The sequence below is a fragment of the Hyperolius riggenbachi genome, chromosome 2 (assembly GCF_040937935.1).
Source record: "Hyperolius riggenbachi isolate aHypRig1 chromosome 2, aHypRig1.pri, whole genome shotgun sequence".
Lineage (NCBI taxonomy): Eukaryota > Metazoa > Chordata > Amphibia > Anura > Hyperoliidae > Hyperolius > Hyperolius riggenbachi.
This window is the reverse complement of record NC_090647.1, coordinates 75411423-75434614: the sequence shown is the minus strand read 5'-3', so window position 1 is coordinate 75434614 and position 23192 is coordinate 75411423. Positions and strand designations below refer to the sequence as shown.

At 44.2% G+C, this 23192-nt stretch overlaps 1 protein-coding gene across 1 annotated transcript in view; it reads left to right on the top strand.

Annotated features, from left to right (window-relative positions):
- Nucleotides 1-23192, top strand: part of ATM (ATM serine/threonine kinase) — a 216521-nt gene that overhangs the window by 86450 nt on the left and 106879 nt on the right. The window contains 5 exon segments of the mRNA XM_068266920.1: nucleotides 884-999; nucleotides 3858-3984; nucleotides 13519-13718; nucleotides 17615-17792; nucleotides 19222-19386. Coding sequence (XP_068123021.1) covers nucleotides 884-999; nucleotides 3858-3984; nucleotides 13519-13718; nucleotides 17615-17792; nucleotides 19222-19386 — 786 coding nt within the window.

The window sequence follows — 23192 nt, the reverse complement described above, 5'->3', positions numbered from 1 at the left end:
AAAATCAAAATATGAACAGTACAATACATATGTTATGTAAGTAGAGCAAGTATTTATCTACTTATATATGTGTTTTTTTTCTGAGATAGTATGGCTGACAGCTCCTTCTTAACGCCTGGGGCCCACTACAGTGCTTTCAGCTGTGTTATGGGATCGCTGACCATTCCAAGAAGCAATACGCTGATGAATCAGTGGCAGTGGCATAGCTCTACAGCCCGCAGCACCGATCAGGAGTGCAGCAGGGCGATCAGACTACCCCCCCTTTTTTCCCCACTAGGGGGATGTCCTGCTGGGGGGGTCTGATCGCCGCCGGCTGCATTTGCTTAGCGGGGGGGCTCTTCAAAGCCCCCCTCCGCAGCGTTCTCCGCCATCTCGCTGCTCCTTCCCTCTCCCTCCCCCTGTGAGCTGCGCAGGACGGATTTCCGTCCTGCGCATTAAAGGATAGGCTTCAGCCTATCATATGCCGGCGATCCCCGGCCAATCAGAGGCCGGGGATCGCCGATCTGCTTTACGCCGCTGCTGCGCAGCAGCGCCGTATGATGTAAACAGCGGGGATTTCTTCCCCGCCTGTTTACATTTTGCCGGCGAGCCGCGATCGGCGGCTCTCCGGCTGTTCACGGAGACACCCTCCGTGAACTGACATGGAAAGGTTTCCATGGTAACCCGCAGACGACCAGTTTACGCCAATCGGCGTTAGCTGGTCGTCAAGAGGTTAAAAGGAAATACATAAGCCATCCTCCATATCACTCTCACCTCGGGTTCACTTTGATGGTAATGTGTGGAGATCTGGATTAGTCCCACCTGAATGTTTTGCCTTATGAAATATGAAGCCTTTTTGGGACTTGCAGGTTAGCACCGATTTCTGTTTACATTTTCTTTTCAGCAAATTGACAACCTGTTCCTCCGGAATCTACCAGATATTGTGGTGGAACTTCTTATGACCTTGCATGAATCTCCAAGTGCAGCAAGAGAAGATGCAGCTGGTCCTCAGTTCTTTGGGTAAATTTGGAAGTAGTAATAAATAATATGTTAGAGTAGATATTAATGTTGAATCTAGTAAAAATAATTAACAAGCATTACCAATCAATATTCTGCAGTTTTATTGCTTGAACATTAATCACTCATTGTATTGAATGCATGGGGCCTGCAGGCTGCAGGATGTGTTTGAGGTTACAATAGGTTTGTATTGCATCACTCAGTACACAGCTAGCAGCAAAGCAAGCAATATACGGTCACATTTCTGCTAAAATTAGGTTCATATAAACTTGTGCTAGGTGGTAAAATGATCTTTATTTTTTCAGTTTCGATTGTGCCAAGCATTGCCAAGTTTTTATGGTGTAAAAAAAGAGACCAAAGTAAATCATTTCAAAACATTTCCAACCTTTAAAGAGAGACTGAATCCTATGAAAATACTTATTTTTACCTGCTATTTATGTGTAGTTGAAAGCAAGTGTGTAGCACACCTCTTGTTGTCTGTGTGGGATGTGCCAAAGCTCAGTCCAGCAGTACTCCAGACAATTCAAATTGTAGAAGCAAAAAGGCTGGCACCATCCAAAGTAATTTTCATGCTCTTTTATCTTCAAGATGTCACAGCAAACATTGCGACGTTTCTAGAGGGTTCTAAACCCTCTTTATCAAGCTCTTGCTGCGAATGGAATACATTTCAACATCATTACATCCACCTTTATATAGTAGCCATGGAGTGCACATAACCAATCAGCTCTATCTTTCATTACCTCCAATCATAATGGTCCTTGTATATATCGGACCTGATGGGGGAACTGCATTACTATTCAGTCATTGGTGCATTTAAATATGGATCCCTCCCATCCCCACGCACCCACCTTGGACTGCGACCGACTCTCCTGCGGGTCAGCTCTCACCGCCGCCAATGCGGACCTAAATGAGAACTGGCGTACTGACTCGCTCCTGGCCTTACGCATGCGCCGCCAGAGCGTGTCAGGCTGACTCGTCATGACAAGCGCTGCGGGACCCGCCCGCCAGATCTCGTCACTAGATGTAATAGACGGAGTTCGGCCACATCCTATCAGAGGAAACCAGGAAGTAAATACAGCGGCATGCGGACAAAAGTCTGCAATAGTCGCTGTGTATCAACACGAATGTACATAACAGCATGCGACTTGCAATGTTAGCAGTGCTGAAACTTCCGCATTCCTGTGGCAGATCGAGGGCTTTATACCTCCCAGGGCAAAAATTGGGGAGAGCTTCCTGGTCGAGGCAGAGCTTTGCGCTGTAGCTCTGCCCCCACCGGAGTCAATCTCCGCCGATCGCCGCCTCTCCCTGCCCCTCTCATTCTTCTTTCGCTGAGAGGGGTGGGGAGAGGCGGAGATCTGCAGAGATTGACTCCAGTAGTGGCAGAGCTACAGCACAAAGCTCTGCCTCCCCTGGAAGCAAAATCCATGACCTCGAAAGTTGTGGAATTTTGCCCCGGGATTTGGAAGGGTATAAAGCCCTCGTTCTGCAGCCGGAATAGGGCGTTTCATCACTGCTGATATTGCTTTACATAAATAGCTCAGTGTTCTCCCCAGGCTCTTTTAGCCGGATGTTCCACCCGGTTAGTTTTGGTCAGCACCCAGCTGTCATCTGCTCACCTCCTCCTCTGTTGCAAGCAGAGTCTTCCATTCTCTCATTTCACCCCACCCGGCTATTTTTTTCATGCCACCCGGCTGGAAAAAAATTCTGGTAAAAATAAGTATTTTAATAGGCTTAAGACTTTCTTTAATGTGACCTATAACCTTTACAATTCAATTTAAAAAACAAGCAAATCTGTTACAGAAAAAAAACCCCGATATAATATAAAATGAAGATTCCTGCAAGGGATTATAGGCTGCCATCCTAGTGGTCCACAAATTACTTTGTTGCCTAGAAGTCACCAGGTCACGACCCCTGAGATTCCCCACCAATGATGGAGAGAACAGAGCACCAGCGTTATGGCAGGGTGACATCTGAATGCAAGGTTAGACTAGTTAACCGCAGATAGCGATCAGTTATATGTCAAGACAAGCCAAGGTCGGGGAAGGCGGAGTTGAATTGTAAGTGAAGTTCTAGCCAGAGGGCAGGGCAGACAGTAAACAAGCAATGTTCGTTACAAGCCGGGTCACAACAGGGAATAAGATCAGATGAAGTACCAGAAGGCAGGCAGGATTGGATATGTGGGTGATAGGCAGCGGGGCCCCTATATGCAGAGCTGGTGCTGGAGCATACTGCAGAATGCACATCTACTTGTCCTCACTCCAGCTTGCATCCACTCCTTCTGAACTGGCTACTAGAGCTCCAGACTCACTGCGGTTAGTGATGGACTCACGGATAGAAAAGTAGTTGAATCTGATTCTAATTAAGCTTAATTGCCTCAGGTGTGCGGCTGCGAGAGAGGGGGTTAATTACCCACCTACCCGCCGCTTCTATGCGTATCACAGACTCAGACACGTCCAATGGGATGCGTTCCACGACTCAATATCACGCACTTCCTCCTTCCGGTCACATGACAGTGAGCTTGGAGCTTTAGCGGCCAATTCAGAAGCTGCCAGGAAACCTGGGGACTGGAGTCAGAGCGAGGACCGGTAGATATACTGTACGCGCTGCAACACGCTCCAATGCACAATCTGCACCCACTGGCACGCTCTAACACACGCCCTGCATGGGAGGCTTAGGCGGCACGTTGTGGGTTTTGGGTTATCAGTAGGTAATAGTTCTTGGCCCAAAATGGGTATGCATGAATTTTATACATTAAGTGTACAGCTAGCGAGAGAATTGTTATATATTCATTGCAAAACTGTGCATGTAGGAGAATCGTTGTACATGAAATGATATACTTTTTTATTTTTATTCTATTACAGGGAGTTGGATCCGCCTCCCAACCCCCCTCATTTTCCTGCCTGCGTCATTAAAGCCACTCTGGATTATATCAGCAGATGCCATAAAAGCAAGTTGAAAAGTCTTGTGGCCATTCTCTCCAAGACTCCAGTAAGTAGCCGAGTGCCCCGAAATACACACACTGAACGGGGCTGGAGAAAGCTGTTCTATAACGTGTCTGAGACGATTAACAAAATCATCAGTATTATTATAAAGTTTCAACCGCCATCTATAAGTTCAGCTTTCTATTTAACAAGTACTATAACATAGGGACTGAACAGTAATGCAAAATAACCCTCTATTGTATTGACAGGATACCTGACCGAGTAAAAGCTATTTATTGAAGGTAGGATACAGAGGTATGTTCATGCTGGATCCAAATACCTCTGTGCACTGTCCGTTCCTCTCCTCATTTTCTAACATGTCCCTATAATCACTCCTTGAAAGATTTGACTTTAGGCTAAAGAGGCAAGCTTGCTGCAATGCTCCTTTTCTATCACCCTCACATTCCCTCCTCTTAAAGGGACACTGAGAACCTTTTAAAAACACAAATTGCACTTACACGTGGCTTCCTCCAGCCCACTGTGGGATGTGAGTTCCCCTGGCATTCTCCTGGCTCCTCTCCCGGTCCCGCTGACGGCTCCGTTAATCGGAGAATTTGGCCTGAAGTCGCCAGTACGCCACCCCACCACGCACGCTACGTGTCATCATGTCGGCCGCTATGTGTCATTACACTGACCGGCATGAGAGTCCTGTGCATGTCCGGTTCGGAGTTAGAGAACCTCGTATGCACAGGACTCTCATGCCGGCTGGCTTGATGACGCGTAGTGTGCGCCGTGGGGACCCGTACTGCCTTTTCAGGCCGCCAATTAACAGAGCCGCCAGCGGTACTGGGACACGGTTGGCTGATGCCGGATACATGTGCTTGCCCGGTAGGTTGAGCAACTGGCCGAAAAAGCACAAACATCCCCTCCACCCTTCCCAGAACATAAAATACTTACTGAGCATCAGGGCAGCGTCTTCTACCCATCCCGTAGTCCTAGTGGCTTTCCGGCGTCCTCCACTAGGAGCTTCAGGATGGGTCCAAGACTCAGCCTGGAGGATCGGTAAGTATTTTATGCCTTGCAAAACCTTAAAGCTTCCCCATTATCCCCTCAGGCATGCCAGTTAGTTGAGACCGACAGTTGCCTGAGTTCCAAATAACAGGGATTTTGCTGTATTCTTGTTATTATTGTGTATTAATATTGCACTGACCTTTTCCACAGTGCTTTAAAAAGTCCGTAGTCATATTGTTAACTGTCCATCAGAGAAGCTTTCAGTGTAATCTCTACCATAGTCAGTCTGTTGATCTCCTACCTTAAAGGGGCACTATTGCTAATTCCATCTATTTTAGTCCCCTTAACATCCATATGCCTTATTGGAGTTATGCTATTTCTCAGTATATAGTCCTATCAAAATGTAATTTTACACTTGTAATAAACATTTAGAGCCAGGCAGTCACGTCAGTAGTAACCTTTCCGACGCCAGTTTAGCATAAACCATTCTGTAGCAGGGAGGCATCTGCTACTGGTCCTTCAGCTGCCGTTATTTTCAACCCTTCTGGCCAGCTCATTTATTCTTTTCCATGTTGTAACTGCACTAATGTGCAGTTACTGAGCCCACAGCAGCCGCCGTAAAGTGCATCACGCAGCCTCCTCCGTGCAGCGCAGGATGTACACGGCTGTGTGATGATACACTGCCCGGCTGCTAAGGACCCCTTTTGTGTAGCCGGCAATAAAACGGACAGCTATTGCTGTCCGTTTCCATGGTAACCCGGCCGGCAACATACAAAGCAGGACACAGCTGTAGCCCTTGTGTCTGCTCTTTGATGCCGCCTCCGCTGCTGCTGCCTAGCATACTTCAGAAGCCGTCGGGTTACCATGGAAACGGACAGCAATAGCTGTCCGTTTTATTGCCAGCTACACAAAAGGGGTCCTTAGCAGCCGGGCAGCGTATCATCACACAGCCGTGTACATCCTGCGCTGTACGGAGGAGGCTGCGTGATGCACTTGATGGCGGCTGCTGTGGGCTCAGTAACTGCACATTAGTGCAGTTACAACATGGAAAAGAATAAATGAGCTGGCCAGAAGGGTTGAAAATAATGGCAGCTGAAGGACCAGTAGCAGATGCCTCCCTGCTACAGAATGGTTTATACTGAACTGGCGTCGGAAAGGTTACTACTGACGTGACTGCCTGGCTCTAAATGTTTATTACAAGTGTAAAATTACATTTTGATAGGACTATATACTGGGAAATAGCATAACTCCAATAAGGCATATGGATGTTAAGGGGACTAAAATAGATGGAATTAGCAATAGTGCCCCTTTAAAAAGGAACTTCAGCCTAAACAAACATACTGTCCATTAAGTTACATTAGTTATGTTAATTAAAATAGATGGGTAATATAATCTTTTACCCACCGTGTTTTAAAAGAACATGCAAATGTTTGTGATTTCATGGGGGCAGTCATCTTTTTGGTTGAAAGGAGGTGACAGGGTGCATGAGATACAGTTCCAACTGTCCTGTGTCCTGGTCACCCCTCCCAGCTGCGCGCGCTAGATTTCAAATCTTAAATTCTAAATTAGAAAAAAACTTGCGGCAAAACAGCAGAACAAGAACATCATCAGAAATCCCATAATGCTTTGCAAAGCATCAGGGGAAAAATTCCCTGGCAGTTTTCTTTGATAGGGCGGAGCTTAACTTCTGTGCAGCTAAAGATGAAGCTTGGGTGAGAAAAACAATGTTCTGATGCTGTGAAACTGTTAGAGACACCAAGCCTTTTCAGTGCTGCTGAGTAGATTTTTAGTCTGGAGGTTCACTTTAATCTTTGTGTAATAGCAGCAGAAGATCTCTTAGGAAAAGAATTCTGAACGCACAGCCTCACAACTGCAGTATATTAAACAGAACCTGAACTGAAAATAAAACATTAAAATAACCATACACAGGTCATACTTACTTCCTGTGTAGTTTACTACTCAATCTCTTTCTCCTCTCCTGCGTCCCATTTGTCCACTGTGATCAATGGAATTTCCTGTCCTCCATTTTAAAAATGGCCATTACCCCATAACAGCTTCCTGGTCAGCACACTGTTAAACTGTAATATCGCCCACCTGAACCATAGGGAAACATGGACATTACCTTGCACATTCAGTTGTAACTGACTGCTGCTGATACATAACTGACAGCAACTGTTATATATCAGTTCTGATAAAATGTTGTCAGAACTGGAAGGGATCACTGTAAGAAGAAAATGGTGAGCTTCTGAGTGGAACTGACAGTGAGGTTAGTATGTAATATTCATTTGCAGCTACTTCATGTGTTTATTCTTTGTGTCTATGTGAAAAAAAGAAACAGTTTAACCATTTGCGGACCGCAGTGATAGAGATCTACGCCCTGTTTTGATGGGCTTCTGGCTGGCAGGGCGTAGATCTCTATCACCGGCGCCGCCGCTCCCCGCCGCGATCGCGCGCACCGAACCGGCTGCACTTAGCTGTCTTATGACAGCTAAGGCTTCCGGGTATCGGCAGGAGCCGTCACTGATTGGCTCCCTGCCGTGTGATCGCTGTGAGCCAATCACAGCGATCACCCTCCGAAAGGCAACATAGTTGCCGTTCCGCCTCCCTCTCCGCCTCCCTCTCCCTGTCACTGTGGATCTTATGTGACAGGGAGAGACGCACAGCCTGCAGCCGTGACAGGCTGTGCGATTTTAGTGTAAATAAAAATCTTTTTATATCCAGATCTCCCCCCAACCACCTATATATAGATATATATATATCTATATATAGATCTATATCTATATATAATAGATAGAGCTATATATAGATAGATCTATATATATATATATATATATATATATATATATATATATATATATATATATATATATATATATATATATATATATATATATATATATATATATATATATATATATATATATATATATATATCCCCGGCCAGCTAGTCCGCAACGAGCCGCCGCCGATCGGCGTATTGCGGTCGTTGCGGGCTCCACTTTGCCGCCGCCCCTAGGTAGGGGCGGTCAGCAAGTGGTTAAAATCACAATCCAGTAAAATATATATATATATATATATATATATATATATATATATATATATATATATATATATATATATATATATATATATATATATATATATATAGATCTATATATATATAGATCTATATATATATAGATCTATATATATATATATATATATATATATATATATATATAGATATATATATATATATATATATATATATATATAGATAGATATATATATATAGATATATATATAGATATATATATAGATATATAGATATATATATATATAGATATATATATATAGATATATATATATAGATATATATATATATATATAGATATATATAGATAGATATAGATAGATATAGATCTATCTATCTATATATATATATATATATATATAGATATATATATATATAGATATATATATATATATATAGATATATATATATATATAGATATATATATATAGATATATATATATATATAGATATATATAGATAGATATATATCTATCTATATATATATATATATATATATATATATATATATATATATATATATATATATATATATATATATATATATATATATATATATATATATATATATATATATATATATATATATATATATATATATATATTTTACTGGATTGTGATTTTAACCACTTGCTGACCGCCCCTACCTAGGGGCGGCGGCAAAGTGGAGCCCGCAACGACCGCAATACGCCGATCGGCGGCGGCTCGTTGCGGACTAGCTGGCCGGGTATCGCACGCTGGATGTGCCCGCCCGCGACGTCAACCCTCCAGCCAATTAGCAGCGGCGGCGGGTTGTTAACCCCCGATCTGCCGCATGTAAAGCGGATAATACGCTTTGTAATGTATACAAAGCGTATTATACAGGCTGCCTCCTGCCCTGGTGGTCCCAGTGATTGAGGGACCACCAGGGCAGGTTGCAGCCCTCCTAGTAAGTACCCAAGCACACTGATCCTGCCCCCTGATCGCCCACTGCACCCATCAGACCCCCCCTGCCCACCCCTCAGACACCTGTTTGCACCCAATCACCCCCCTAATCACCCATTAATCACTCCCTGTCACTATCTCAACGCTATTTTTTAGATTAGGTCCTAAACTGCCCCCTGGAGGCTCCTGAACACCCCCCCCCCCCACACCCTCAGATCCTCCCTAGACCCTCCCCCCTGTGTACTGTATACATCTATTCTTCCCTATAATCACCCACTGATCACCTGTCAATCACCCATCAATCACCCCCTGTCACCACCTGTCACTGCCACCCATCAGATCAGACCCTAACCTGCCTTTTGTGGGCACCTGATCACCCACCCACACCCTCAGATTGCGTGCAGACCCACCCTCAGATCACCTCCGAAAGTGCATTGTTTACATCTGTTCTCCCCTCTAATCATCCACTGATCACCCATCAATCACCCCGTCACCAACTGTCACTGCTACCCATCAGATCAGACACTAATCTGCCCCTTGCGGGCACCCAATCACCCGCCCACACCCTCAATTAGCCCCCCAGACCCCCTCTGATCAACTCGCCAGTGCATTGCTTGCATATATTCTCCTCTGTAATCACCTACTGATCACCTATCAACCACCCCGTCACCCCCTGTCACTGCTACCCATCAGATCAGGCCCTAATATGCCCCCTGCGGGCTTCTGATCACCCGGCCAAACCCTCACCCGCCCCACCGCAGTGACAGAATTTTTTTTTCTGATTACTGCTGGTACGACTTAATTGCCATGTCCAGGTCACGATTTGAGAACATTCCTGCACTTCAGTGCCAATACAACCTGTCATCTAAGAAGCCACCCTGCTTATGACCGGTTCCACAAAATTCGGCCCCTCATAGACCACCTGTCATCAAAATTTGCAGATGCTTATACCCCTGAACAGTCATTTTGAGGCATTAGGTTTCCAGACTACTCCTCGTGGTTTTGGGCCCCTAAAATGCCAGGGCAGTATAGGAACCCCACAAGTGACCCCATTTTAGAAAGAAGGCACCCCAAGGTATTCCGTTAGGTGTATGACGAGTTCATAGAAGATTTTATTTTTTGTCAAAAGTTAGCGGAAATTGATTTGTATTGTTTTTTTTTCACAAAGTGTCATTTTCCACTAACTTGTGACAAAAAATAAAATCTTCTATGAACTCACCATACACCTAACGGAATACCTTGGGGTGTCTTCTTTCTAAAATGGGGTCACTTGTGGGGTTCCTGTACTGCCCTGGCATTTTAGGGGCCCTAAACCGTGAGGAGTAGTCTAGAAACCAAATGCCTCAAAATGACCTGTGAATAGGACGTTGGGCCCCTTAGCGCACCTAGGCTGCAAAAAAGTGTCACACATGTGATATCGCCGTACTCAGGAGAAGTAGTATAATGTGTTTTGGGGTGTATTTTTACACATACCCATGCTGGATGGGAGAAATATCTCTGTAAAGGAACAATTGTGTGTAAAAAAATCAAAACATTTTAATTTACAGAGATATTTCTCCCACCCAGCATGGGTATGTGTAAAAATACACCCCAAAACACATTATACTACTTCTCCTGAGTACGGCGATACCACATGTGTGACACTTTTTTGCAACCTAGGTGCGCTAAGAGGCCCAACGTCCTATGAGTACCTTTAGAATTTCACAGGTCATTTTGAGGCATTTGGTTTCTAGACTACTCCTCACGGTTTAGGGCCCCTAAAATGCCAGGGCATTATAGGAACCCCACAAGTGACCCCATTTTAGAAAGAAGACACCCCAAGGTATTCAATTAGGTGTATGGGAAATTCATAGAAGATTTTATTTTTTGTCACAAGTTAATGGAAAATGACACTTTGTGAAAAAAACAATAAAAATCAATTTCCGCTAACTTGTGAAAAAAAAAAATGAAATCTTCTATGAACTCACCATACTACTAACGGAATACCTTGGGGTGTCTTCTTTCTAAAATGTGGTCACTTGTAGGGTTCCTATACTGTCCTGGCATTTTAGGGGCCCTAAACCGTGAGGAGTAGTCTAGAAAATAAATGCCTCTAAATGACCTGTGAAATCCTAAAGGTACTCATAGGACTTTGGGCCCCTTAGCGCAGTTAGGGTGCAAAAAAGTGTCACACATGTGGTATCGCCGTACTCAGGAGAAGTAGTATAATGTGTTTTGGGGTGTATTTTTACACATACCCATGCTGGGTGGGAGAAATATCTCTGTAAATGGACAATTGTGTGTAAAAAAATCAAAAGAAATCTCATTTACAGAGATATTTCTCCCACCCATCATGGGTATGTGTAAAAATACACCCTAAAACACATTATACTATTTCTCCTGAGTAAGGCGATACCACATGTGTGACATTTCTTTTGCAGCCTAGGTGCGCTAAGGGGCCCAAAGTCCTATGAGCACCTTTAGGCTTTACAGGGGTGCTTACAATTTAGCACCCCCCAAAATGCCAGGACAGTAAACACACCCCACAAATGACCCCATTTTGGAAACTAGACACTTCAAGGTATTCAGAGAGGGGCATGGTGAGTCTGTGGCAGATTTCATTTTTTTTTGTCACCAGTTAGCAGAAATGGAAACTTTTTTTTATTTTTATTTTTTGTCACAAAGTGTCATTTTCCGCTAACTTGTGACAAAAGATAAAATCTTCTATGAACTCACCATGCCTCTTAGTGAATACTTTGGGGTGTCTTCTTTCCAAAATGGGGTCATTTGAGGGGTATTTATACTATCCTGGAATTCTAGCACCTCATGAAACCTGACAGGTGCTCAGAAATGAGAGAGATGCTTCAAAATGGGAAAATTCAATTTTTGCACCATAGTTTGTAAACGCTATAACTTTTACCCAAACCAATAAATATACACTGAATGGGGTTTTTTTTTATCAAAAACATGTTTGTCCACATTTTTCGCGCTGCATGTATACAGAAATTTTACTTTATTTGAAAAATGTCAGCACAGAAAGTTAAAAAAATCATTATTTTTGCCAAAATTCATGTCTTTTTTGATGAATATAATAAAAAGTAAAAATCGCAGCAGCAATCAAATGGCACCAAAAGAAAGCTGTATTAGTGACAAGAAAAGGAGGTAAAATTCATTTAGATGGTAGCTTGTATGACTGAGCAATAAACCAATAAAGCTGCAGTGGTCTGAATGGAAAAAAGGCTCTGGTCCTTAAGGGGTGAAAAGACTGCGGTCCTTAAGTGGTTAAAGTAATCTTAAAAAGCCCCTTCCTATTATTTATGCATGTTTGTAATTGTAAAGCTATTCCTCGCAGGCAGCAGAGGGGAGGTTGTGTATGCACTGTTCCTCCTCAGGAAGGAGTTTTTCTTTATAGGAGGCATGGAGTTGAATCGTTCAGGTCATATGTTTATCATTGCATTTTATTATATTGCAAAGCGGTTTTGATGCTTACAGTAGTAGAATGCATAAGGTGTTCCTGGGACTGCTGTGTAACCCACTTCCTGACAAATAACAGCTAGCCTCTGGCAGTGCACCCTGCAGTTCCTGCTGTAGCCATGCCTGCCAAGTGACTTATGCTGGGCATACACGGCTCGTTTGTGCGCTGGTATCGAGCCGCTGGCTCGATACCAGCGTGTCCCCGCTCGTCACGGGCGCTTCCTTATCTGACGCTCGTTTCTTCCATTGTCCGCCTGCGGGGATTGAGCGCGGTATCGATCCGGCGCGGTGATCGGACACGTCGGAAATTTATCAATCGAGCCATCAGCTTCTCGATTGATAAGAAACAACTCACCGTGTATGCCCAGCATTACAGCCGAACCAATGGATGTCATTCACATAGCTCCCAACTGTCCCTCTTTTGAAGGGACAGTCCCTTTTTGGGAACCAAATCCCTCTGTCCCTCTTTTCCCTGAATTTGTCCCTTTTTCAAAACTGATACAGATCTGTGTTCATATATTTATTTTTATACTGAAAAAGGTGTTTAATTGATTCTAATCTTTATTCCTATTAATTAAATTGATAGTTTTTCTTCATTTTAACCTTTCAAAATAAGAAATATGATAGAAAGGACCAGTGTGGTTTGAATGATAAAACCACATCTATTGATTCTGAATTCTTTGTGATATGCATAGCGAGAGTTATGATGGTTAGAGTTGTGGCAGGGGCGTGTCTTATTGTCCCTCTTTTTTATCTCTAAAAATTGGGTGGTATGGTCTTTCTCACCTTGAGGATTGCAGTTACCCCACCCACCAATGTTTCCTTTACCGTCCTTTAAATTGGAATGGGTCTGTTCTGTGTTGATAGTTTCCATATATTCCTCACCCAACTTTAATAAATGTTTAACATTGTTTCCTGATAAAATGTTGAAATTAAAAAATACCCAATAGTAAGTCTTTTTTTCCCCTTGGTTTCTGTCTCCTCCTCCTCCTCTGCATCCTCTTGTGATTCTGTGTTCTGTGGTTAAGGTCTGTATCGGAGCAGATTATCCAGTCGGTGCTGTTCCTGAGGTCCTTAATTATAAACGACTGGATGTTATTGAAATTAGTATTTGTCTATATGGGTTTGTTTTTGTTCCAGGACTCTTTCCAGAAGATTCTGCTGTCTATATGCAAGCAAGCGTCAGAGAGCAGCAATGTGTACAAGAAGCATCGTATCCTCACCATTTATCATCTATTCGTCAATCTGCTTCTGGTGGAAATTAAAGATGGCCTGGGCGGGGCTTGGGCCTTTGTCCTCAGAGATATCATTTACACTCTGATCCACCAGATCAACAGCAGGTGTGTATGTTACTTGTCACTAATGCCGTGCATACTCGGCTCGTTTTATGCGGAGCTTCCTTATCACCGCTCGATTCCCTGCCTTTGTCCGCCGGCGGGAATCGAGCGGGCGCGGGTCGAGCGGCATGATTGGGCCAGCTGAATATTATCAGCTGGCCGGATCAGCTGGTCGATACACGGTACAGAAACGTACCGTGTATCCCCAGCATTAGAGACCGATATGGAGGCTGAAGCATTTATTTCTTGTTAAACAATACCAGTTGCCTGGCAGCCGTGCTGATCTTTTTGGCTTCAGAATTCCCTGAATCACACACATGAAACAAGCATGCAGCTAATCAAATCAGACCTTGGTTAGAAACCTCTGATCTGCATGCTTGTTCATGGTCTATGGCTAAAAGTATTAGAGGCAGAGGATCAGCAGGACAGCCAGGCAATGTGCATGGTTTAAAAGGAAATGCGTATGTCAGCCTCCTTATCCCTTAGGTGTGCTTTAAGAATCATGTGTCTCCGCAGTCACTGGATGTATTTGGAGGACAGATTCTGATTTGTTTTTGGAATCTGTTTTAGGAAGAGTATTGTATGTTCATCAGTTTGAACATCTATTTTCAGTATTTACTTCGTCTGTCAGTAGTCCTGAAAAAGTGCCTGTGGTGACACAAAACTTTTCTTGGCCATCCTTTGGCTCCTCCTTATATACAGTGGCTTGCAAAAGTATTCGGCCCCCTTTGAAGTTTTCCACATTTTGTCATATTACTGCCACAAACCTGAATCAATTTTATTGGAATTCCACGTGAAAGACCAACACAAAGTGGTGTACATGTGAGAAGTGGAATGAAAATCATACATGATTCCAAATTTTTTTTTACAAATAACTGCAAAGTGGTGTGTGCATAATAATTCGGCCCCCTTTGATCTGAGTGCAGTCAGTTGCTTATAGACATTGCCTGATGAGTGCTAATAACTAAATAGAGTGCACCTGTGTGTAATCTAATGTCAGTACAAATACAGCTGCTTTGTGAGGGCCTCAGAGGTTGTCTAAGAGAATATTGGGAGCAACAACACCGTGAAGTCCAAAGAACACACAAGACAGGTCAGGGATCAAGTTATTGAGAAATTTAAAGCAGGCTTAGGCTACAAAAAGATTTCCAAAGCCTTGAACATCCCACGGAGCTCTGTTCAAGCGATCATTCAGAAATAGGAGTATGGCACAACTGTAAACCTACCAAGACAAGGCCATCCACCTAAATTCACAGGCCGAACAAGGAGAGCGCTGATCAGAAATGCAGTCAAGAGGCCCATGGTGACTCTGGACGAGCTGCAGAGATCTACCGCTCAGGTGGGAGACTCTGTCCATAGGACAACTATTAGTCATGCACTGTACAAAGTTGGCAATTATGGAAGAGTGGCAAGAAGAAAGGCATTGTTAACAGAAAAGCATAAGAAGTCCCGTTTGCAGTTTGCCACAAGCCATGTGTTGGACACAGCAACCATGTGGAAGAAAGTGCTCTGGTCAGATGAGACCAAAATGGAACTTTTTGGCCAAAATGCAAAACTCTGTGTGGCGAAAGACTAACACTGCACATCACTCTGAACACACCATCCCTACTGTCAAATATGGTGGTGGCAGCATCATGCTTGGGGGGTACATCTCTTCAGCAGGGACAGGGAAGCTGGTCAGAGTTGATGGGAAGATGGATGGAGCCAAATACAGGGCAAACTTGGAAGAAAACCTCTTGGAGACTGCAAAAGACTTGAGATTGGGGCGGAGGTTCACCTTCCAGCAGGACATCGACCCTAAACATAAAGCCAGGGCAACAATGGAATGGTTTAAAACAAAACATATCCATGGGTTAGAATGGCCCAGTCAAAGTCCAGATCTAAATCCAATCAAGAATCTGTGGCAAGATCTGAAAACTGCTGTTCACAAACGCTGTCCATCTAATCTGACTGAGCTGGAGCTGTTTTGCAAAGAAGAATGGGCAAGGATTTCAGTCTCTAGATGTGCAAAGCTGGTAGAGACATACCCTAAAAGAATGGTAGCTGTAATTGCAGCAAAAGGTGGTTCTACAAAGTATTGACTCAGGAGGCCAAATAATTACACACACCTCACTTTGCAGTTATTTATTTGTAGAAAATTTTTGGAATGATGTATGATTTTCGATCCACTTCTCATTTGTACACCACTTTGTATTGGTCTTTCACGTGGAATTCCAATAAAATTGATGTATGTGTGTGGCAGTAATGTGACAAAATGTGGAAAACTTCAAGGGGGCCGAATACTTTTGCAACCCACTGTATGTGGCTTGAGCCGTTTTGTAAGGTGATATACAGGCAGTCCCCGGTTAATGATTGAGATCGGGACTGTAGGTTCATTCTTAACCTGAATCTGTTCTTAAGTCGGAACAATGTGCTACCGTGTTTCCCCGAAAATAAGACACTGTCTTATATTAATTTTTGCTCTAAAAGATCTGCTAGGGCTTATTTTCAGAGGATGTCTTATTTTGGGGCAAACACACTGGTATTTTTCCTATACAAAATGTACATACTGTATGCCATGTGCAACATACACAGAGCTTGTGGTTTGCAGATATTGGCTCTCAATCACAAGAAATTGATTCTGCTGATCATGTAGGTAAGAGTTTATTTCTTGCAGGCAGAGAACTCTGTCAGACTCCCCAGAGCTATGACAGGATAAGCTGTGTGTCCTGGGAAGAGGTGAAGTGCTGCTGATGCTTATCGTGACAGATCAGGAGGGATGGCTCCAACAAAAACACAAATTGCCTGACACACATATAGGACTGAATAGAACTCACATTCTACTGCTGCTCTCCTGTATTCAGGCTTTGTATTGAGCGTGACTTGCTGGTGTCATGTGGGATGCTGCCTAGCTAGGGCTTAAATTCTGAGAATGTCTTACATTTCAAGCATTCTTGAAATTCCTGCTAGGTTTTATTCTCAGGGGATGTCTTACTTTAGGGGAAACACGGGTATCTCTGTCCCCTGTACCTCCTCTGTGCCTCCAGTTTCCCCCTCTGTGTCACCTCTACCCTCTGTGCCTGCTTATACAAGTTTAATATTATAGTTGGGATAATGTCCTTTTTATATTTATGTAGGAAAAAGACTAAAAAACCTTTTGGTCCTTTTTGATGTGATCCACCTCACCTCAAAAAATTCACTTAGTTTGTAGAAAGGACTATAATGTGGACATAAAGCACAAAATCTTGATACAAAAATATCCAAAATCTTTATTTGACACAGTTACAAATTTCTTAAAAAAGGAGGTCTCTGCAGGATGCTCCTCATTTGCATAAGTAATCACAGGAATTTGTAACATTTTTTAAGAAATTTGTAACTGTGTCAAATAAAGATTTTGGATATTTTTGTATCAAGATTTTGTGCTTTATGTCCACATTATAGTCCTTTCTACAAACTAAGTATACAAGTTTAAAAGCCATTTTTTCTTTACATTTTTTAAAATTAATTTTCTCAAAAACTACAAGTCCAATTTGAAAAAAAAAATTGGGGGCTTGTTCCCATGGAAACGCTGAATCCACACTGAAGTCAGGCGTTCGTAAGTCGGGGACTACCTGTACTATGCAAATGTTTCTTAGAAGAAGAATTTTATGGATTTGTGCAATAAATTGGAGGTTTTAACGAGGTTCAGATGTTGATTCTCCTGGTTGTTTTTTTTTCTTGTTGGACTGTATTATCCAGAAATTGCTTCCTCTATTTGCAGCTCCACCCCATTTCCCCCTCTGTACAGCATCCCTGTGACCTGGTGTATACTGTATGTGGCTAATGAAGATTCTGCCGTTTTTATTGTGTGTCAGAAGTCCTGATCATCTTACCCTTATTACAGTTGTGTTTTGTGATCATTCCCCTTTTGTGCCCATCAGAAATGTGAAAGCTATGGATGATGTGACGGCTCGCACGTTCATGCTGTGTCTTGACCTTTTGGATCGTGTTTGTCGGACCGCCATCACTTTCTGCAAAGATGCTCTGGAGAATCATCTGCATGTCATTGTGGGCAGTCTCATCCCGCTAGCAAACAGTCGCGCGGAAATAAAGGAGCAGGTACATGATCTGAGATCACAGGTATTCTCTCTCAAACACAAATGCTGTGGTTATTAATAGAAACTGTAATATTGTGTTGGGTAAGAGGGTTGTTAGAGTCCTTTTCTAGAATCATGCAGTTTAAATCCCAGCCAAGGCACTATCTGCACTGTTAGTTAGTATGTGCTCTTGTGTCTGCGTGGGTTTCCTCCAGGAACTTCGGTTTCCTCCCACATCCCAAAAAACCTACAGATAAGTTAACTGGCATCCCCCCCAAACTTGGCCCTAGACTACAATACATACACTGCACGATACATACATAGACATATGGCTATGGCAGGGATTAGAGTGTGAGCCCCTCTGAGGGACAGTGTTTCAGTAACAAGACAATATATTTTGTACAGCGCTGTGGAAGATGCTGGCACTATATAAATACTAAATAATAATAATCATTAGGGATGAGCTCCGCAATTTGGAATATGAATGAAACAGAAGCTTTACACTTGTGGTTTGCTGCAGAAGGGGTTAACTCACCTATGTTGCTGCCTCTTTACGCTGCGCTCCATGTCGCCTTCCACTTCCAAAACGTCCTCCTTCCATCGTTGGAGGAAGAAGTATTGGAATGATGGAACGCAACGTGGAGCGCAGTAACTTGAGGCGGCAACGACGGTGAGTTAACCTCTTCTGCTGCAAACCGCAAGTGTAAAGCTTCCGTTTAATTTGGAATTCAGATGCCACATTGCGGAGCTCATCCCTGGTCAATATTTGGCCCAAAACTGTGCCCTATTTTCTCTAACAGATGATCCAGCATTGCTGAAACGTAACATGCATGCATACAGAACATCTCTTTCCATGATCTCTCTTGCCTGTACCTTAGTACAAACGTAAAAAACGCAGACTAACCAAGAAAATATCCAAATATCTGTGGATATTTGTCAGCTGTCCTTCAAGACTCACGTTAAAGAGACCCTGTAGTGGTTTACTGCGTACCTGCCTAGCAGTAAGGGCTATTTCTCATGTGCAACTCAGTTGCCGCAACTAGTAGCTGCGAGTAACCTTCTGTAAAGTTTAATGGGGATGTCAGTAATAGCAGCTAGTTGCTAGCAGCTTTGCTGCCTGCGTAACACACACCTAAGGCTGGATGCCCACTTCCAATTGAAAAATTGCAAAATGCAGAGAGTGATTTTGCAACTTTAGAACAAGCGATTCTGGAGCATTTTTGAGGAAAGCGGGACTAACAGTTTGCTCTATTAAATCGCTCTAAAAATGCTGCAGGTGCTGCGTTTGCGATTTCTGCAAATCGCAGACGTTCTGTGGGCTTTGCTCCATTTACTTTACTTAACCTAGTGCGAGTAAAAGTACAAAGTACAAGTGTCCAGTAAAAGTGATATATTTTTTTAATACTGTATATATTTGTTTATATCAAATCTTAAAATGGTATATCTTACAGGTCTGTGACTTGCTGACTTTTTTGGTCATTGAAAGCCAAACAAATGAAAATATCTACCACACCATCAAACTATTAGACCCTTTTCCGGACCACCCTCTGTTTAAGGACTTGCGTCAGGCCCACCAGAAGATAAAATACAGCAAGGGGCCGTTTTCACTTTTAGAGGTATGCCTTCATCACTAACCTAAAATAATAGGTGTAATCTTAACCACATAACGACCGCCCCCAGCCGATGGGCGGCGGCAAAGTCTGGGCCCAAACGACCGCAATACGCCCATCGGCGGGGGCGGCTGCGGGAGTGGCTATGCGGCGATCGCGTCATTCGTGACGCGATCAGCCGCCGGGGACTGGCTCCGCCCCCCGTTCGCCGTAACCCGCCGGCCGTTCGGAAGCGCCGGCGGGTTACTGGCATCCGGATCGCCGCTGCAACAGTGTATAATAGGCTTTGTAATGTATACAAAGCCTATTATACTGGCTGCCTCCTGCCCTGGTGGTCCCAGTGTCCGAGGGACCACCAGGGCAGGCTGCAGCCACCCTAGTCTGCACCAAACACACTGATTTCCCCCCCCCCTGCCCCCTGATCGCCCACAGCACCCCTCAGACCCCCCCCTGCCCACCCCCCAGACCACTGTTTGCACCCAGTCACCCTCCTAATCACCCATCAATCACTCCCTGTCACTATCTGTCAACGCTATTTTTTTTTTAAGTCCCTAATCTGCCCCCTACTCCCTCCTGATCACCCCCCCACCCCTCAGATTCTCCCCAGACCCCCCCCAGACCCCCCCCCCCGTGTACTGTATGCATCTATCCCCCCTGATCACCTGTCAATCACCTGTCAATCACCTGTCAATCACCTGTCAATCACCCGTCAATCACCCCCTGTCACTGCCACCCATCAATCAGCCCCTGATCTGCCCCTTGCGGGCAATCTGATCACCCCCCCACACCAATAGATCGCCCGCAGATCCGACATCAGATCACCTCCCAAATCCATTGTTTACATCTATTCTCTCCTCTAAACACCCACTAATTACCCATCAATCACCCCCTATCACCACCTGTCACTGTTACCCATCAGATTAGACCCTAATCTGCCCCTTGCGGGCACCCAATCACCTGCCCACACGCTCAGATTGCCCTCAGACCCCCCCCTTATCAATTCGCCCGTGCAATATTTACATCTGTTCTCCCCTGTAATAACCCACTGATTACCTGTCAATCACCCATCAATCACCCCCTGTCACTGCCACCCATCAATCACCCCCTGTCACTGCCACCCATCAATCAGCCCCTAACCTGCCCCTTGCGGGCAATCTGATCACCCCCCCACACCAATAGATCGCCCGCAGATCCGACATCAGATCACCTCCCAAATCCATTGTTTACATCTATTCTCTCCTCTAAACACCCACTAATTACCCATCAATCACCCCCTATCACCACCTGTCACTGTTACCCATCAGATTAGACCCTAATCTGCCCCTTGCGGGCACCCAATCACCTGCCCACACGCTCAGATTGCCCTCAGACCCCCCCCTTATCAATTCGCCCGTGCAATATTTACATCTGTTCTCCCCTGTAATAACCCACTGATTACCTGTCAATCACCCATCAATCACCCCCTGTCACTGCCACCCATCAATCACCCCCTGTCACTGCCACCCATCAATCAGCCCCTAACCTGCCCCTTGCGGGCAATCTGATCACCCACCCACACCAATAGATCGCCCGCAGATCCGACATCAGATCACCTCCCAAATCCATTGTTTACATCTATTCTCTCCTCTAAACACCCACTAATTACCCATCAATCACCCCCTATCACCACCTGTCACTGTTACCCATCAGATTAGACCCTAATCTGCCCCTTGCGGGCACCCAATCACCTGCCCACACGCTCAGATTGCCCTCAGACCCCCCCCTTATCAATTCGCCCGTGCAATATTTACATCTGTTCTCCCCTGTAATAACCCACTGATTACCTGTCAATCACCCATCAATCACCCCCTGTCACTGCCACCCATCAATCACCCCCTGTCACTGCCACCCATCAATCAGCCCCTAACCTGCCCCTTGCGGGCAATCTGATCACCCACCCACACCAATAGATCGCCCGCAGATCCGACATCAGATCACCTCCCAAATCCATTGTTTACATCTATTCTCTCCTCTAAACACCCACTAATTACCCATCAATCACCCCCTATCACCACCTGTCACTGTTACCCATCAGATTAGACCCTAATCTGCCCCTTGCGGGCACCCAATCACCCGCCCACACCTCAGAACGCCCTCAGACCCCAGCCCTGATCACCTCGCCAGTGCATTGCTTGCATCTATTTCCCCCCTCTAATCACACCTTGAGACACCCATCAATCACCTCCTGTCACCCCCTAGCACACCTACCCATCAGATCAGGCCCTAATTTGCCCCGTGTGGGCTCCTGATCACTCGGCCAAACCCTCAGATCCCCCTCAGACCCCCTTCCGATCACCTCCCCAGTGCATTGATTGCATCTATTTTCCCCTCTAACCGCCCCCTGAGACACCCATCAATCACCTCCTGTCACCCCCCTAGCACTCCTATCCATCAGATCAGGCCCAATACATCCTGTCATCTAAGAGGCCACCCTGCTTATGACCGATTCCACAAAATTTGCCCCCTCATAGACCACCTGTCATCAAAATTTGCAGATGCTTATACCCCTGAACAGTCATTTTGAGAAATTTGGTTTCCAGACTACTCACAGTTTTGGGCCCGTAAAATGCCAGGGCAGTATAGGAACCCCACAAGTGACCCCATTTTAGAAAGAAGACACCCCAAGGTATTCTGTTAGGTGTATGATGAGTTCATAGAATATTTTATTTTTTGTCAAAAGTTAGCGGAAATTGGATTGTTATTGTTTTTTTCACAAAGTGTCATTTTTCACTAACTTGTGAGAAAAAATAAAATCTTCTATGAACTCACCATACCCCTAACGGAATACCTTGGGGTGTCTTCTTTCTAAAATGGGGTCACTTGTGGGGTTCCTATACTGCCCTGGCATTTTAGGGGCCCTAAACCGTGAGGAGTAGTCTAGAAAACAAATGCCTCAAAATGACCTGTGAATAGGACGTTGGGCCCCTTAGCGCACCTAGGCTGCAAAAAAGTGTCACACATGTGGTATCGCCATACTCAGGAGAAGTAGTATAATGTGTTTTGTGGTGTATTTTTACACATACCCATGCTGGGTGGGAGAAATCTCTCTGTAAATGGACAATTGTGTGTAAAAAAAATCAAAAATGTGTCATTTACAGAGATATTTCTCCCACCCAGCATGGTTATATGTAAAAATACACCACAAAACACATTATACTACTTCTTCTGAGTACGGCGATACCACATGTGTGACACTTTTTTGCAGCCTAACTGTGCTAAGGGGCCCAAAGTCCAATGAGTACCTTTAGGATTTCACAGGTCATTTTGAGACATTTGGGTTCAAGACTACTCCTCACGGTTTAGGGCCCCTAAAATGCCAGGGCAGTATAGGAACCCCACAAGTGACCCCATTTTAGAAAGAAGACACCCCAAGGTATTCTTTTAGGTGTATGATGAGTTCATAGAAGATTTTATTTTTTGTCACAAGTTAGCGGAAATTGATATGTATTGTTTTTTTTTTCACAAAGTGTCATTTTCCGCTAACTTGTGACAAAAAAAAAATCTTCTATGAACTCACCATACTCCTAACAGAATACCTTGGGGTGTCTTCTTTCTAAAATGGGGTCACTTGTGGGGTTCCTATACTGCCCTGGCATTTTAGGGGCCCTAAACCGTGAGGAGTAGTCTAGAATCCAAATGCCTCAAAATGACCTGTGAATAGGACGTTAGGCCCCTTAGCGCACCTAGGTTGCAAAAAAGTGTCACACATGTGGTATCGCCGTACTCAGAAGAAGTAGTATAATGTGTTTTGGGGTGTATTTTTATACATACCC